At 42.8% G+C, this 14,833-nt stretch overlaps 2 protein-coding genes across 2 annotated transcripts in view; both read right to left on the reverse strand.

Moving 5' to 3' along the window:
• Positions 1 to 14,193, reverse strand: part of dctn1b (dynactin 1b) — a gene marked incomplete at its 3' end in the record, with an annotated part of 42,417 nt that extends 28,224 nt beyond the window's left edge. Inside the window, exons 1-5 of the mRNA XM_080850543.1 lie at positions 14,108 to 14,193; positions 13,284 to 13,435; positions 3,645 to 3,888; positions 983 to 1,061; positions 740 to 771 (exon numbers count right to left, since the gene is read on the reverse strand). Of these exons, the coding sequence (XP_080706669.1) occupies positions 740 to 771; positions 983 to 1,061; positions 3,645 to 3,888; positions 13,284 to 13,423 (495 nt within the window). The 5' untranslated portion in view covers positions 13,424 to 13,435; positions 14,108 to 14,193. The remainder of the gene's footprint in view (positions 1 to 739; positions 772 to 982; positions 1,062 to 3,644; positions 3,889 to 13,283; positions 13,436 to 14,107) is intronic.
• On the reverse strand, positions 9,956 to 11,067 carry LOC308374664 (putative N-acetyltransferase CML1; the record flags this gene model as incomplete). The annotated part of the gene is given in 3 exon segments (XM_080850544.1): positions 9,956 to 10,618; positions 10,966 to 11,034; positions 11,038 to 11,067. Coding segments are annotated over 3 exon segments (762 nt in total).
• Positions 14,194 to 14,833: the final 640 nt, after the last annotated feature.

Here is a 14,833-nt window from a genome sequence, read left to right on the forward strand (position 1 = left end):
TGCAGAAACAATCACGGCAATATCTTGACATGCTTGCTTGACTTTGCTTACTTTTGGAGGGTTTCTCGCATCCCCATATATATCTATCTCCCGGCTTTCTACAAAGCCATACAATAAATCAAATGTCACGCAGCTTCAATTAACCTGAATCATTTGGGTCAATGTGTAGGCTACATGTATGCTTATTTTTAAAATATCTTGGATATGGATTTCACAATGATTTCCTCAAGTGGTAAATACTTTATTTTCCTTGTAATTATATATGGCTTGCCAAAAAATTGGTGTAAATCTCACGTCGGTCTCCTCGGCTGTGAACTTCTCCGGTCTTCCACCAGGTAATTCCGCCATCAAAATAACAAGCCGCTATGGACTATGCGCTTCTCGCTCTTAAAGGGAATGTGAAATGACGCTCCGATTGGTTTATTGCATATTACGCCCAAACCACACCTATGGCTGAGTAACCTCCTTTGGACCAACCCTTTTGACACTTGCGCTGGACGCAAGTGTGTTTTTTCCGCCGTTAAAATAGCAACTGCGCCATAGAGCCGCCCACACAGCTACTTGCGCTTGGCGCCGTCCTACTTGCGTTTCTGATCGGCAAGATAGGGCCCTCAGTCTTAACTCCTACATTTGAGATTAGCTGAGATAATCCAATCATTAGCAGGTCCAATGTGTTTACCTTCACTTTGCCAGAAAATGCAAATGTTTTAAAAATGCCATTGACTTGTTTGGTACTTACCAGTTTAGCCGATTTTGAGGTGTCCAGTATGTCTGCAGAGGAACAAGGCATTATCAGGTGAAAATATTAATGGTGTGTGTGTTTGTGTTCGTGTGTGTATGTGTGTGTGTGTGTGTGTGTGTGTGTGTGTGTGTGTGTGTGTGTGTGTGTGTGTGTGTGTGTGTGTGTGTGTGTGTGTGTGTGTGTGTGTGTGTGTGTGTGTGTGTGTGTGTGTGTGTGTGTGTGTGTGTGTGTGTGACAGACCTCTTTTTGGCACTTTAGATGTAGCAAGTTCAGGGGTCTCAGGTGAAGTAGTGTTCTCTCCATCATCCACTAACTGAATCTGAAATACAGGAACATCATAGAACACAGGAGAAGCAGGATGAAACAAACACACCCACACTGTGCAGCACTTATAAAGACGCCACTCACATGCTACACTGGGTGTGTGTGTGTGTGTGTGTGTGTGTGTGTGTGTGTGTGTGTGTGTGTGTGTGTGTTATGTGTGTGTGTGTGTGTGTGTGTGTGTGTGTGTGTGTGTGTGTTTGTGCGTGTCTGTGTATGTGTGCGTGTGTTTTTTTACGTGTGTGTGTGTGTGTGTGTGTGTGTGTGTGTGTGTGTGTGTGTGCATGTGTGTGTGTGTGTTTGTGTGTCTGTGTGCGTATGTGTATGTGTGAGACACTAAGAACTTGCATGTACTGTATGTGTACCTAAGAATGCGTGAAGGACTAGACATAGCATAACCACATATTAATAGTCCACATGGAGAAACCATAGCATTGGAGGAGACTCTTGTTAAACTATCACCTAAATGAATTATAGAGTTACCACACATTTTTGAGAACTAAAAACTAGTGTCAGTGAATTACTTAGTGAGCAGGATAAATGATGACTCATCATTGGAAATGGAGTCATGAATGACTTATAGCAAATGAATGCATTTCTCATGAATATTACATGGCTACTGACTTAGGGGCAGAACTTAAATTACAAAAGGGGGGCACCAAATACAATACTCAACAAACTTAGATAACACACATCAGAAATGTGGAGAGAAGAGCTCCTGGTCTGATCCATTTAATGTGCAAAAAGCAACAGATTTTGTTATTTTGTGTCAGTGGTTTGAGGATGATTGAGGCATGGAACTGATAATGCCTGGCTTGCAATACATGCAGAGTTCAACCATGGCTGAATACAGAACCAATAAGGCTTTGGAATAAGTGGTCATGATTCGTATTATTCCAGTGTGTTGGGTCAATCGTTATTACAAACTAATAACCAACAAAGAGGGATCATTTTTGGGCTGCGGATCTAAATAAATGCTTACAGATAAAGATATCTAAAAACGTACAACAAAAAGAGTTATTTTCACACTTCATTTAAGCCTCTTCAAATCTTTAAATGAGACCGTCTTTTTAAAAACCTCCTTAGCTGAAAGTCGTTCTACAGTTGGAGCCTGCCTAAAGCTGCAAAGAAGCAGAGTGCAGCAGGAGGCTCACATTCTGGAGTTCATTTTATTTTTAGTTCCAAGCACATGGCGGCCATTTTACTTCCAAACTGGATGATGACAGGAGAAAATTCACTTTTTGAAGATTAAATCCTGACACACACACACCTTCATGTGTGACACAGAACGTTTTCATGAACTCACTGACTAAAAATAATAAACTGTGTATTGTGTTAAATCAATCAAATTCAAATTGTTTGTGTACTTGTCTGGCACTTTACATATTGGATAACTTGTGACAGACTCAGGACAGAGAGGGAAGGTCAGACAGGGAAGTCATGTAATCCATGCCAGCGCTCCACCATCTCACTGGGTAAGTGTATTTTTATTTCTGCCTAAGTTCTTCCTACTCCTTTGAGAGTCAGGTCTCTTAATTAGCTACATCTAAACGACTGTGATAAATGCTGAAGAGGGCTTGATCTTGCTGACTCAACACTTCAGCCTCATTCCTACCATGAAGAACAACCCTGCACAGACACCAAGCTAAAAAAAAGAGGCTGAGATGGAGCTTCTTCCAGAACCAGGAATTTCAACTACAACGAGCCTCTGTGGGAGACATAATCACCTGCATCACCTAACACATGGAACATTCAGAGGTCGCATAGTTTTGTTAGTCAAACATGTCACATGACAAATCACCATAACCTTACGTCAGTCACCTGAGCCTGCATCCACTGAGGAAAGAGTGTGCATGTACTGTACTTCCTTTAAGTTGCTTTGAATAACTATATTATAATAACACAGTCAATCTGTTTCAGCTAATCTCAACAGACCCACTATTGTTCTGGTGTGTTCACTGCACAAACACAAAAAGCTATCTAGAACTGTCATAAAATAAATAACGTGATCATTATCTGAACACGCTTTGCATATTGGATAGTAGCACTTATATACTGTGACCTATCTGTGCACAAGAGTCATATGCTATTTACTTAAGCTACTTAGGACACTGGCAAACCTGTACCCTTTCCTGTTCCTGCACCCTTGACATATTTTTGCATGGTCACACAAGAGACTAGAGCATGTCTCTGGGCAGACATTAGTCGAGTAGTTTGTTCTCTTTTTGGTCATCAGCCCTGAAAGCTGATGACTCTCTAGCTGTGTGCCCTGGTAAATAGCCTCTGCCTGTCAACATGTATAAGAATGACTGCTTACATGTGTATGAGTGTATCTGTGTATATATCCGATTGGGTTGGGGGCGGTTTAAAGACTCAGGAAGCTCAAGGCTGAACAGGGACCCTGAAGCAGAATAGATTTTTGGTATAATATGAAATTTTACAGGGGAGCAGCAATTTGTAGCTATCCCTTGTGTATGTGTATATCTGTGTGTGTGTTTCTGTGAGTGTGTGTGCGTGTGTGTGTGTGGGTGGGGGGGGGGTGTCTGTTTACAGGGGTATGCTGTCTGTCAACCCATCTTACCTGTGATTGTCGTACAAATATTCCGTGGTTCTCCTGGCAGGTGAAGTAGCGCTTGCCCTGCACTGTTCCGTCATTCTTGCCTTTTGGCTCGTCCAGGATGACCCCGACCCACTTGCCCGAGGCGAAGAGTGTGTTGCCGATGTACGCCACGGTTCCCCGCTGACCCTTCCCGATCACCTCCACCAGTGAGCCCACCTTCACCGGACGACCACCTCCGTCTGAACTCATCCTGCTGCTGCCACTGCTAGTGGTCTGAGGGGGGAGAGGGAGACAGAGAGAGAGAATCAGAAAGAGTGAGAGAGAGAGAGAAAGAGAAAGAAAGAGGACAGTCAATAAGATAGATAGTGGGGGATAAAAAATAAAACTATTCTGATAGTTCTGATTGTCTAAAAAACATGAAATGTCCAAAACATTACTCAGTTAATGTTCAAATTGACCCCATTTCTTACACACATACTGTATATTTTGTGCCTATTTGAAGAGAAAATAAAATGCACTGCCCTCTCTCTCTGATGCTAAAGGATTAGTCTGACCTAATCACACACTTACTGCCACACACACACACACACACACACACACACACACAAACACATGAAGTAAACATGCATCATGGCTTTAAACTGAAGTATGCTTTGCTTTGTGAAAGGGATTAGAGGGCAACCATAAAAACTGCATTTACATGTTACTGAGTGTGTATGTGTGTGTGTGTGTGTGTGTGTGTATGTGTGTGTGTGTGTGTGTGTGTGTGTGTGTGTGTGTGTGTGTGTGTGTGTGTGTGTACATATGTGTGTGAGTATGTGTGTGTGTGCACGCAAGTGTGCATATGTGACCGTGCCTATGTGTGTGTGTACAGTATGTACTGTATGTATGTACGTATTTTTGTGAGTAGGGGAACGGCATTACTGCACTAGGAAAATGTGTATGTGCGTGTGTGTGTCTGTGTGTGTCTGTGTGTGTGTGTGTGTGTGTAAGTGTGTGAGTGTGTGTGTGTGTGTGTGTGTGTGTGTGTGTGTGTGTGTGTGTGTGTAAGTGTGTGAGTGTGTGTGTGTGTGTGTGTGTGTGTGTGTGTGTGTGTGTGTGTGTGTGTGAGTGAGTGTGAGTGGACACAGGGAGAAACTACCATTCTGTGTCAGACTATTAGGGATTCTGACATGCTATGTTGTTAGTTTATCCTGAGGAATTTTAATTATTTTAAACTCTTAGAGTACTTCACACACAGACATTATAGCCCTGAGTGAGAGTGTGTGAGTGTGTGTGTGTGTGTGTGTGTGTGTGTGTGTGTGTGTGTGTGTGTGTGTGTGTGTAAGTGTGTGAGTGTGTGTGTGTGTGTGTGTGTGTGTGTGTGTGTGTGTGTGTGTGTGTGTGTGTGTGTGTGTGTGTGGGTGTGTGTGTGTGTGTGTGTGTGTTTGTGTTTGTGTTTGTGTCTGTCTGTCTGTATCTCAGACAAATCCAAGAGAAATATTTCCTTCTCTCCAAAGTAAAAAATAGCCTTCCCTCTTTCTGGTGTATACTTGTCTGTTTGAGTGTGTCTTTGTGTGTGTGGTATTTGTCCTTGTGTTTGTGAGAGTCTGGTCTATATAAAGAGCCGCCTCAGTCTCTCCTCTTTCAGATTAAAGAGGAACAATACAATAATGTATTGTTGGTAAAGATGAAGTATCACATGAACACAACCATCAGCGCACACACAAACACACACACACACACACACACACAACCATCAACGCACACACACACACAACTGTCACACAAACACAGTTTTATTAATTCATGCGCTCCTGAACTCTGCAGCACTGTTACTTGCTCAGATATCAACAAAGGTAATACATACACAAACACACACACACCCACAGTGTTTTACTCCTAGCCTGCACACAGACAACAGTTCTACAGCATGAGACATGGACAAAAAGACACATACACATTCACACACACAAACAGAATCAAGACAGACAAAACTTACAAACTCACAAGTACAAGCCCTAAACACTCATACCAAATCACATCCCTGACTCAGTAGTGATTAAGGTATACTGCAACTCACAAATTATAAGTACATGTCCAGAATTAACCAGCGTAACCTTAGCAATTTATAAATAACTATTCAGTTAAAGTCAATCTTATTTCCACAAAGGTCAGTTGGGTCCATCACAAACATTTAGACAAAACTATAGGAAAACAAAGAGTCAGACTATGTTGTCTGGGTTACGTGAGGCGAAAGGTTAATAGGAGTCAGGCGGTAAGACATAACTAACTGAGTCGGCTACCGGGAACGATTGAACTTCATAATGACATCATTATGACAAACACACACTCGCCCTCTGTTATAAACATACACAGCACCCAAAACGGTGCATTGTCCATCCCTCAACACACATACACACACACACACACACACACGCGTGCGCACATATACATACACACACTCAACAGGACGTCAATTAACTTGCTTCCATCTATGGGAAAGGAATCCAGCCAACTCTTCCTCTCTAGTCAGTTCTCCAGGTAAAACATCTGGGTGTGTATCTGTGTGTGTGTGTGTGTGTGTGTGTGTGTGTGTGTGTGTGTGTGTGTGTGTGTGTGTGTGTGTGTGTATGTGTATTTGTTAGCTCACTCACCCTGCTGTACGTGTATCTCTTAGTCTGAGACATGCCGCTCCTCTGTCACCCCCAGCAAAGCTGTCTTCACAGACTGCGTCTCACCTCTCCCTCTGTCTCCCTTCTCTCCCTCTGTCTTCCTCTGTCTCCCTCTTTCTCCCTCAGTGTACGTCTCTTTCCTCTCACACCATCATATCCACTGTTCCCAGCAAGCCTGTCAGATTGGGCTGAATATTCCAGAACCCTGATGAACGGTTTCCTCAGTCCACAGAAGCCAGACAGGGACACACACACCGAAGGCAGAGGAGGGACCAGCTCGCATATGTGTGTGTATGTGTGTGTGTGTATGTGTGTGTGTGAGGGTGTATGTGTGTGTGCGTGTGTGCATGCCTGTGTGTGTGTGTGTCTGTATGTGAGAGAGAGAGAGGGAGAGAGCTCGGCTAAGCGGCGTCACTGCGCCAGTGTCTGTGCTGCTTTCTGCAGGAGAGAGGTGGGCCAGGAGTCTGGAGCGAATGCTGGGTCCTAATGCCCCCCGTGTGCTAGCTCACATACCTCCCCTCACACAGCACAGTGCTACACAGAGCCAGGACGAGGGAATGTCTGCTGTGCATGACCTAAAGTTGAGTTAATAACTTCAGTTAATTTTTCTAATTCAGTACGATGAGCAGGAGTGCAAACTCACACGCAATGCTCACACACGCCATAGCTTTACTTCATGCACGACAAACTTTGCTCATTGCTCATTGCTTTGCTCATTGCTTTGCTCATTGCCCATCAATGACATTACCGTCTCCATCTATGAGATTGGCATGCCAGTTTCTGTGAAAAGGGATGTGATTAAGTGATTTGAGGAGGTGAAGAAAGGAGACAAAGCAGCTGTGTGTCTGTGTACGGCTTTTGTACAGACCGTGTAACCTGAGGGGGTTACCTGAGGTCATGTGAAGTTGAGCCACTTCTCTTTATTTTGATAATTTTGATACTAAACACAATCATCACAATTCAATTACCCGGCAGAGACGGTCTGACCACCAGCCAGATACTGTTTGTGCTCACAGCAGGGCATGGTGGGGTGGGTGGCTAAGTGAGGCTGTGCTGGTTGGGTAAGGCTGTTGTGTCTCTTATCTGATAAAGGGTTGTGTTCCACAGTTGTTCTATGCAACCCTGTCCCTCTCACTACCAGAGAGTAGGCACAGAGTGTGTGTGTGTGTGGGGGGGGGGGGGGTGATGATCCAAGTGAGTTGTATACTCTACTGACAGCTACCCAGTGTGCACACACACACACACACACAAATGCACGCACACACACACAAACACAAATGCGTGCGCACACACACACACACACACACACACACAAATGCACACACACACACTGTACACAATGGATTAACACCCTTTTATGAGCTAAAACTGCATCAATGCTTTTCTCTCTGCTTGATTCTCTATTCACCCATTCTGCAAATGTGGCAAAAAAGTGGGAGAGAGATAGTGTGTATGTGAGAGAGAGAGAGAGAGAGAGAGAGAGAGAGAGAGAGAGAGAGAGAGAGAGAGAGAGAGAGAGAGAGGCATGGTAGTTGTGGTGTTTAAGCCTCAATAAAAAGTGCAGGCCCAATAGGATGGTAAAACTCTTGCTACGTTTATCACTTATTCAAAATGCTGGACGTTTTGTGTGGGAGGGGTGGAATCTGGTTTGATTGTATTTGACCTATTTCTTATCCCTGCTCATAATGGCTGACAATAAACATAAGAGAACTCTCATTCTAGATAATAACCGTACTGCTACAGCTATCATGGACATTTTGCAACTTCACAAAAGTAGGTAGGTCAGTAGGTACAATAGGTAGTTAGGTCTATTGATACGTTCAGTTAAACCAATCTGCAAATGATGTGGCAGCCAAGCTTTCTTGCATCAGCTGCAGCACACAAATGGATCAAACACTTTTGACAGACTGGGCGAGCAACGCCTGAGCCAATACATTATATTAGTTTGGTCGTGTTGTGTGAGGTTATGGTTTTGATCTAGCCTTTAAAAGGACATCATATTAATCCCTTCATATTGAAACTGCATAGCCTGCAACGCAGGAAATAATTACTACAATGTAAGATTAAAATTACTACATGTAAATTAAGCACTTACCCTACCAACAAGACCTGAAGATAGACTGCATTCAGCATTCAATTAACAGATGAGCTATGGCTGTCTGCTGTCCCCTAGTGACTACATAAAGTAATGACGCTCTCCGAAGGGGAGAGGCGTCAAATCGATTACCCCAACCTATATTGTCAAACATTTTTGACTCATTGTTTAGTTTAGACTACCTTGGTTTGAAGAAACTCTCTTATTTTTTTCAGAGATATTTGCATACATGGTGATCTGTCTAAATGAAGGAAAAACTTACCTAATCATTCAGAACCCAATATCACTGTTTATAAAGCCGATTCCTAACCTGATAACGTTGCAAGCAATATAGTGATATGGAACGAAAAGACTGACGTCTAATTTTATCAAATAAAGCACAAATTATCCAAAATAATTTGAGAAACTAGTCTACGTTATTGACATTTTGAACGTTTTGATGACATCCTATGTGAAGGGTGGGAAAACGTGGAGGGTGGAAATGAGACGGCATAGGCTACATTTCTGGCTACTGAAGAAAATGTGTCAAGAAAGATGATGGCAGTAGAAGCACACCTATATGCTTTGTCTTTATTAAGGGATTCGTCAACGCATTTTTCATTTTTTTTTCTGCTACAAGACAAAACACACCGCTTTGGTGCCAGAGGCAACTCCCTTTGCATCCGAAAACCGAGGGCGCAGTAAGAGCAACATAACCCTTCCACATCAAAGTCTAACGTGTAACGATTTACTCGACATAATGAGACGATCTAAAATTGGCAAAATAAAAATGGAAAAAAAAAAAACATATTTTTCTTACCTCCTAATTTCAGACGTGTTGATCAACGTTTTGTCTGTTGACAGTCCCGTCTCCGGAGCTTGGGAAAAGACACAGGAGCCAGAACCACTCAACTTCCTGTCGTCCTGTGCTTGATTGCATTTGCAAGGGAACTGGCCGGTGCTGAAATGTGTTTTAGCGTCATTCTGATTCTCAGAAACCCTACTACACACTTCTCATGTGGTATACATCGCAACGAGAAGCATTTCTTTGACGACCAATGCATTACGATGTTTCTTATAACAGTGTTGAGGAAACAAAAGGTTACAATAAAAAAAAGCGAACACAGAATACAGTATTTAAACATAGATTTAATGGTATTCTATTTACTGTATATAAAATGCAAGAACGTAAATTGACAAGACACATTTGTATTAAACTTGATATGTAGATGAAACTTGAAAATATTGTCAGTTTAAATAAGGTTACACAGGAGATAAGAATCTGTCATCTGCTTTTCTTCAACAGCAACGCTTCAGATGACAGGAAAGAGTATACACAATAACTACTCAGACAGCCACAGAATACAAGTATTTTCAGACTAGACAAAAGGGAATAGAAAGGTGTCCAAAAGTATACACATTTTAGACACATAATGCCAAATGTCCTCAAAATGTCCTTTTTGTGACTAATCAAGCCCCAGACATAACCACATTTAAACAAGTTCTCTCCACCAACATGCCATGCAAGAGAGATCAGTCACAGTCAGTTTCCCCCAAAGCAGTAATTTCATTATCAACCCAGTGAAATTCTTAATCTGCTAAATTCAAAAACCAACTGTGAAGGCATATTTATAAACAAGGAAGTTAATAAGCCGGGCCGGCAACGATGGCCACACAAACTCTGTCTCTTTTTTGAAGCCCAGACTGTTATAGAGGTTGTGTGCATCCGCTTGGGCCATGGAGGTGAACAGCACCACCCGTTTCACACCACGATTGGCAACAAACTCCAAGGCAGTTTGACAGAGAGCCTTAGCGATGCCTTGGCCCCTGAACCTCTTCAGCACCGTGATCCTCTTCAGCTCCCAGGCCCCTCTCTCCTCCACGCAGGGTAGGATGGCCACCGTGCCCACGATGCTGCCCTGTAACTCTGCCACCCAGAACCGTGCCACCTGGCCAGGCTGCATGTAGGACGCCCGGATGTCCTGGAGGTCCTCGCTGAGGCCCAAGTGCACACCCTGTTCGAGCAGGCACTGCACAGACACCCGAATGGCCAACAGCACCCCAGATACACCCAATATTGCAGACAGGAAGGAGCCAGAGAGTCCCAGGAGGGCCAGGAACACAACCAAAAGAACCGCCTGGACCCAGAGCCTCCGAATAACCATAAAGAAGATGGAACCGCAGTGTTCTCTGAACCCTGTGGAGTACACTTCACGCACCACAGCATAGTCTGAGTCCTGGTACTCACGCAGAGAAAACACCATTATCTGTGAATTGAGGAGGGGTTGGGTTGAGCTAAAACAATGCAATGAAAAACACATACCCTGTACTGTGGCAATATTTTTTTTTTTACATAAACATCTAACTACATTATACTATCTTACACTGACATCTAAATAGAGTCCATTTTGAAAGGAGATAACTCTTTTCACAAGTGAAAGCAAAGCTCTGAATGAACAGCTCATCAGGTTAGATCTACATTCAGTTTTACTGGACTCAAGCCCAGAGGTAATACTTCTGGGCAAACTTTAGAACTGAAGTGCTCAGATAGATTGTGTGCCTAAGACTACTTTTCTCTCTCTCCTATACACACACACACAGACACAAAACTTGCCTTTGAGAAGGTATTCCCATACAAACACGAATTGCTTGGCTCCTTGCAGTCACAACCCCCTTTTCCCTTTTACCTCTTCCTCTGTTGTTTCCTGAGCCTCATGTCACATGATCTCTACAGTTCAGGTCTGGTTAATGGATACCAGAGAACATCAAACTGACAAAGCAGGATAACACAGGACAATTCATCCCAAACACTGGTATACAGGTGATATGATACACTGGTATGCAGGAAGGAAAGGACAACATAGTGCAAGTTTAAAGTATTTTGTAATTTTAATGAAACAGACATAACATCGGATGATTAATAAACAAACATATTATTAAATTATAAACAGTTCCCAAACATTCATGACATTACATAGATAGATCAAGCGCTGCCACCACATGACTACTTGGGTACATTTTTTGTAAACTAATATTTGAGTTACTCGTTTTAGCCCTAGTATAAATATCCCGTCACCTGATCAGGCTGAGGTTTCAGTTCCTGAATAAAATAAAAAATGTTTCCCATTAAAAAAACATAAAAGAGAGAGAAAGAGGGAGAACTGGCCTTTTTTGTACTATACTACATAATTGACGATGCCACATTAGTTGGCTGTTAAACTGCAAGCGGGAAACTATCCTTTGAAATGCTGACAGACACTGCTAGAATAACTGGCTTCAAGTCATTAAAACACGTATCCATGGTTGTCTGGCCAACACCAGTTTTCAGGAAGCTGGCCTAAATCATTTGCATGAGTTGAAGGGAATATATGGGATTATTCAACCAGATTTATTTAGGTCCAAATATCTACTAGGTACAATTAATGATCGGAATCGGCCCAGTATCAACTCAAATTCATCCTTTATAGACACTCATTCACATTCTGTTAGATACTTGAGATCCACGAGAATCATACACACAGTTTAAAAAAACCTCTGCAAAGCAGCAGAACCATCTTTTCCATGGAAAGTTTTAGGCTTGGGTTGCACTTGACAAAACAAGGAACCACATATATGCTCCAGTCCCCTGTCATTGTCTTTCTCTATATCCCATGGTGTTAATTATTGTATGCAAGTCAAAAACACAGTCCATGATTTGGTTTTCAAAAGGTTTTTGAAACTTGAGCTCCACAGCCAATGAAATTACACAACTACCTGCTGTGCTCCTGGGGCACTGTAATGATTGGCTGGAATTGTTTATGGCTGTCTGAGCCATTATGTTTGTTTCCCATTTTCAGAGCCAGGACTGTGTATGAAACACAGCGGTTTTTTCTTAGTGTGAACACTGAACCGACAGCTAGTGGACTGTGAGGAGCAATTAGCTAAATGTGAAAAAAGTGTATGGGGATGAAATTTCAGACCTTGCCTATAAATGAGCAACACATTATGTGTGAATATATATTTTTAGTCTGATCCATCCACTGTCTGTGTTATGGCTTGTGGAAGTAAGATCCAAACTGTTAAGTCATAAGACCACATTTTGTACTGACAATGAAGGAACCACCACTTACACAGTGACTCATTTTGAACCCTCAAGTTCACATTGCCATGATAACAATGATCACAAGATCAGTACACATCACAAGACTGCATACTACGTCGCCCAGGTCAACCAATGCCCCCACCGTTGTGTTGTTGGTTACAGGAATGTAAATGTTTCAGTTACAAAATAGAGCTATTCTGCCTTCACAAGCTTTTAACTCGGAAGAAAGTTGAGATTGTTGGTATTTGTATGAAATCATCTCACTCACACACTCTCTCTCTCTCCATATCACACAGACAAATATAAACACCCAGTTCTATCCTTATTGTGGAGAAGGCTGGACATCCAGTCTGTATTCGATGATGGAGAAGTTTGTGATCTTGGCAAAGAACTCCGGAACGACGAACTGTCGCATTCTCTTGTAGCCAACGTGCTCATACAGATGTTGGGCGTCAGTCTGGACCATGGACGTGTAGAGAACCACACCCTGGTACCCTCGGGAACGCGCAAACCCGGCTACGGTGTGGCACATCGCTTTGGCGATTCCCTGGCCACGGTGCGAGCGCCTCACGGACATGCGCTTCAGCTCCAGGCATTCCGGATGCCTCTCGGCCGGCAGACATGCCACCGTGGCCACAACGAGCCCATCGATCTCCGCCACCCAGAAGCAGGTATTTGGCGAACTCATGTAGGTTTCCCGCACTTTGTTCAGATCCCGCCGCATTGACTCGTCGATGTAGCTGTTAAACAGGTAGGACACCAACTGTCGACCCCCGGCTAGAAGCAGCGTTACGGCGAGGACAGGGAGCAGAATCGACTTGGAAGTGGCCATGAGCGTGCAGAACACACACACGCACAGCATCTGCATCAGCGGCTGCTTGAGGAGGTGCACGAACGAAGAGGGCACGTGCTCGCTCATGCCCATAGTGAAGATCTCCTTCACCGCCTCGTCGTCATCGGCCTCGTAGGCACGTATCTTCATGCCAGCCATTAAACTGGGTACCTGAAGAGACAGAAAAGAGAAAACAATCAGTCAGTGTGCCCTGTAAACATACAAACACAGATTAAGAGATGCTAACTGAAGACAGGCCGCTCAAATGTAAACAATTCTTTGTGTTATGTGTTTTGGTTGTCTTCGAGTCAAAACAATAGAGTATAAGGGTACTTGAAGAACAACCACAGACTCTACCAAAATGGCCCACACAAAGGACTGTAGACGAAACCAGGTATACCTGGGTGTGGAACATGTCAGTTTGGAAATCATTAGTCCACTAATGACGTTATAGTAGGCCTTGAAGCTGGTTCATGCAAGGCCATGGCATTTGCCATCACACAAAGGTATTTGTAGGGGAAAGGGAACCGGTCAAGAGTTTGACCTCCCCAAACAGTAAACTTACTTAACTATTTGGCAAAGTAGCAAGCTACCATGTTTAAATGTTTAATCTATCGTGTCATCATTCGGGTAATTCTTTAGACTTTTGATCACGCTTGCTTCCGTTAATTACACCAGGTCGTGAAGTGAAGTTAGCAACCAAAATAATACGCTTACGATATATTCAGGAGACATTGTTGTAAACATTCATTAGCTCGCTCGGTACCATGACTTTTGCTAACCTGACACTCACTAGTCGATCGCAAAAGATGCGTTCAAATGTAGTGACAAATAAGAACCTACCTGTTTTTCAAACGCAGTAGAAGTGATGCTATGCTTTGGCACGCTTTACTTTAGTATGATTTGGCCACCACCGAACGCACTTGTGTATGTTCAGGCTTTTGATTAGCATATCTACTGCGTGACTTCCGCTTCCACTCATACCCCGCCCATTGTGGTGGGATAATAGCAAGTCGTACATTTCATTGGTCAATTGAATAGATGATATGACGTCAATGCCATAGAGGTCCTTTTCCCATTTTTTGTGAGAATGATAAAGAAGGCTACTAAATGCATTTTTGCCACGATATATCTTCACTCTCTAAAGTTAACACCCAGTAGATATTTTAGTATCAGCTTTAGTATCAGTTTTTAAACACTCCTGACCCAGCCTCCACTACTACAGGCCAGAACAACTGGTTCTCTTTCTTCTTTTCCTCTGGCTGAAATTACTGTTTGTCGGAGTGTCTTTTCAATTATTAGTCTATGTGTCTGGGTCAGTTTAATACAAGCTTTTCCAAACTGTTTTCAAGTTTTATTTAGTACTACTATCATTTTAACTAGTATGGTATGGTTGTAACGACAGTATTATTATCGCAGTACCCTAACTAGCCCAACTATATTTTGTATAAGGGTATTATTATAACTGTTATGTTTATGGTTTTTTTTGTAGTGGTAATGCCTGTGTTCTTTTGAACAAAATCCTTTATACAAGGATTCTATACAAGATAATGGCTTTAACGCCATGGA

Source organism: Sprattus sprattus, assembly GCF_963457725.1.
Source record: "Sprattus sprattus genome assembly, chromosome: 13".
Lineage (NCBI taxonomy): Eukaryota > Metazoa > Chordata > Actinopteri > Clupeiformes > Clupeidae > Sprattus > Sprattus sprattus.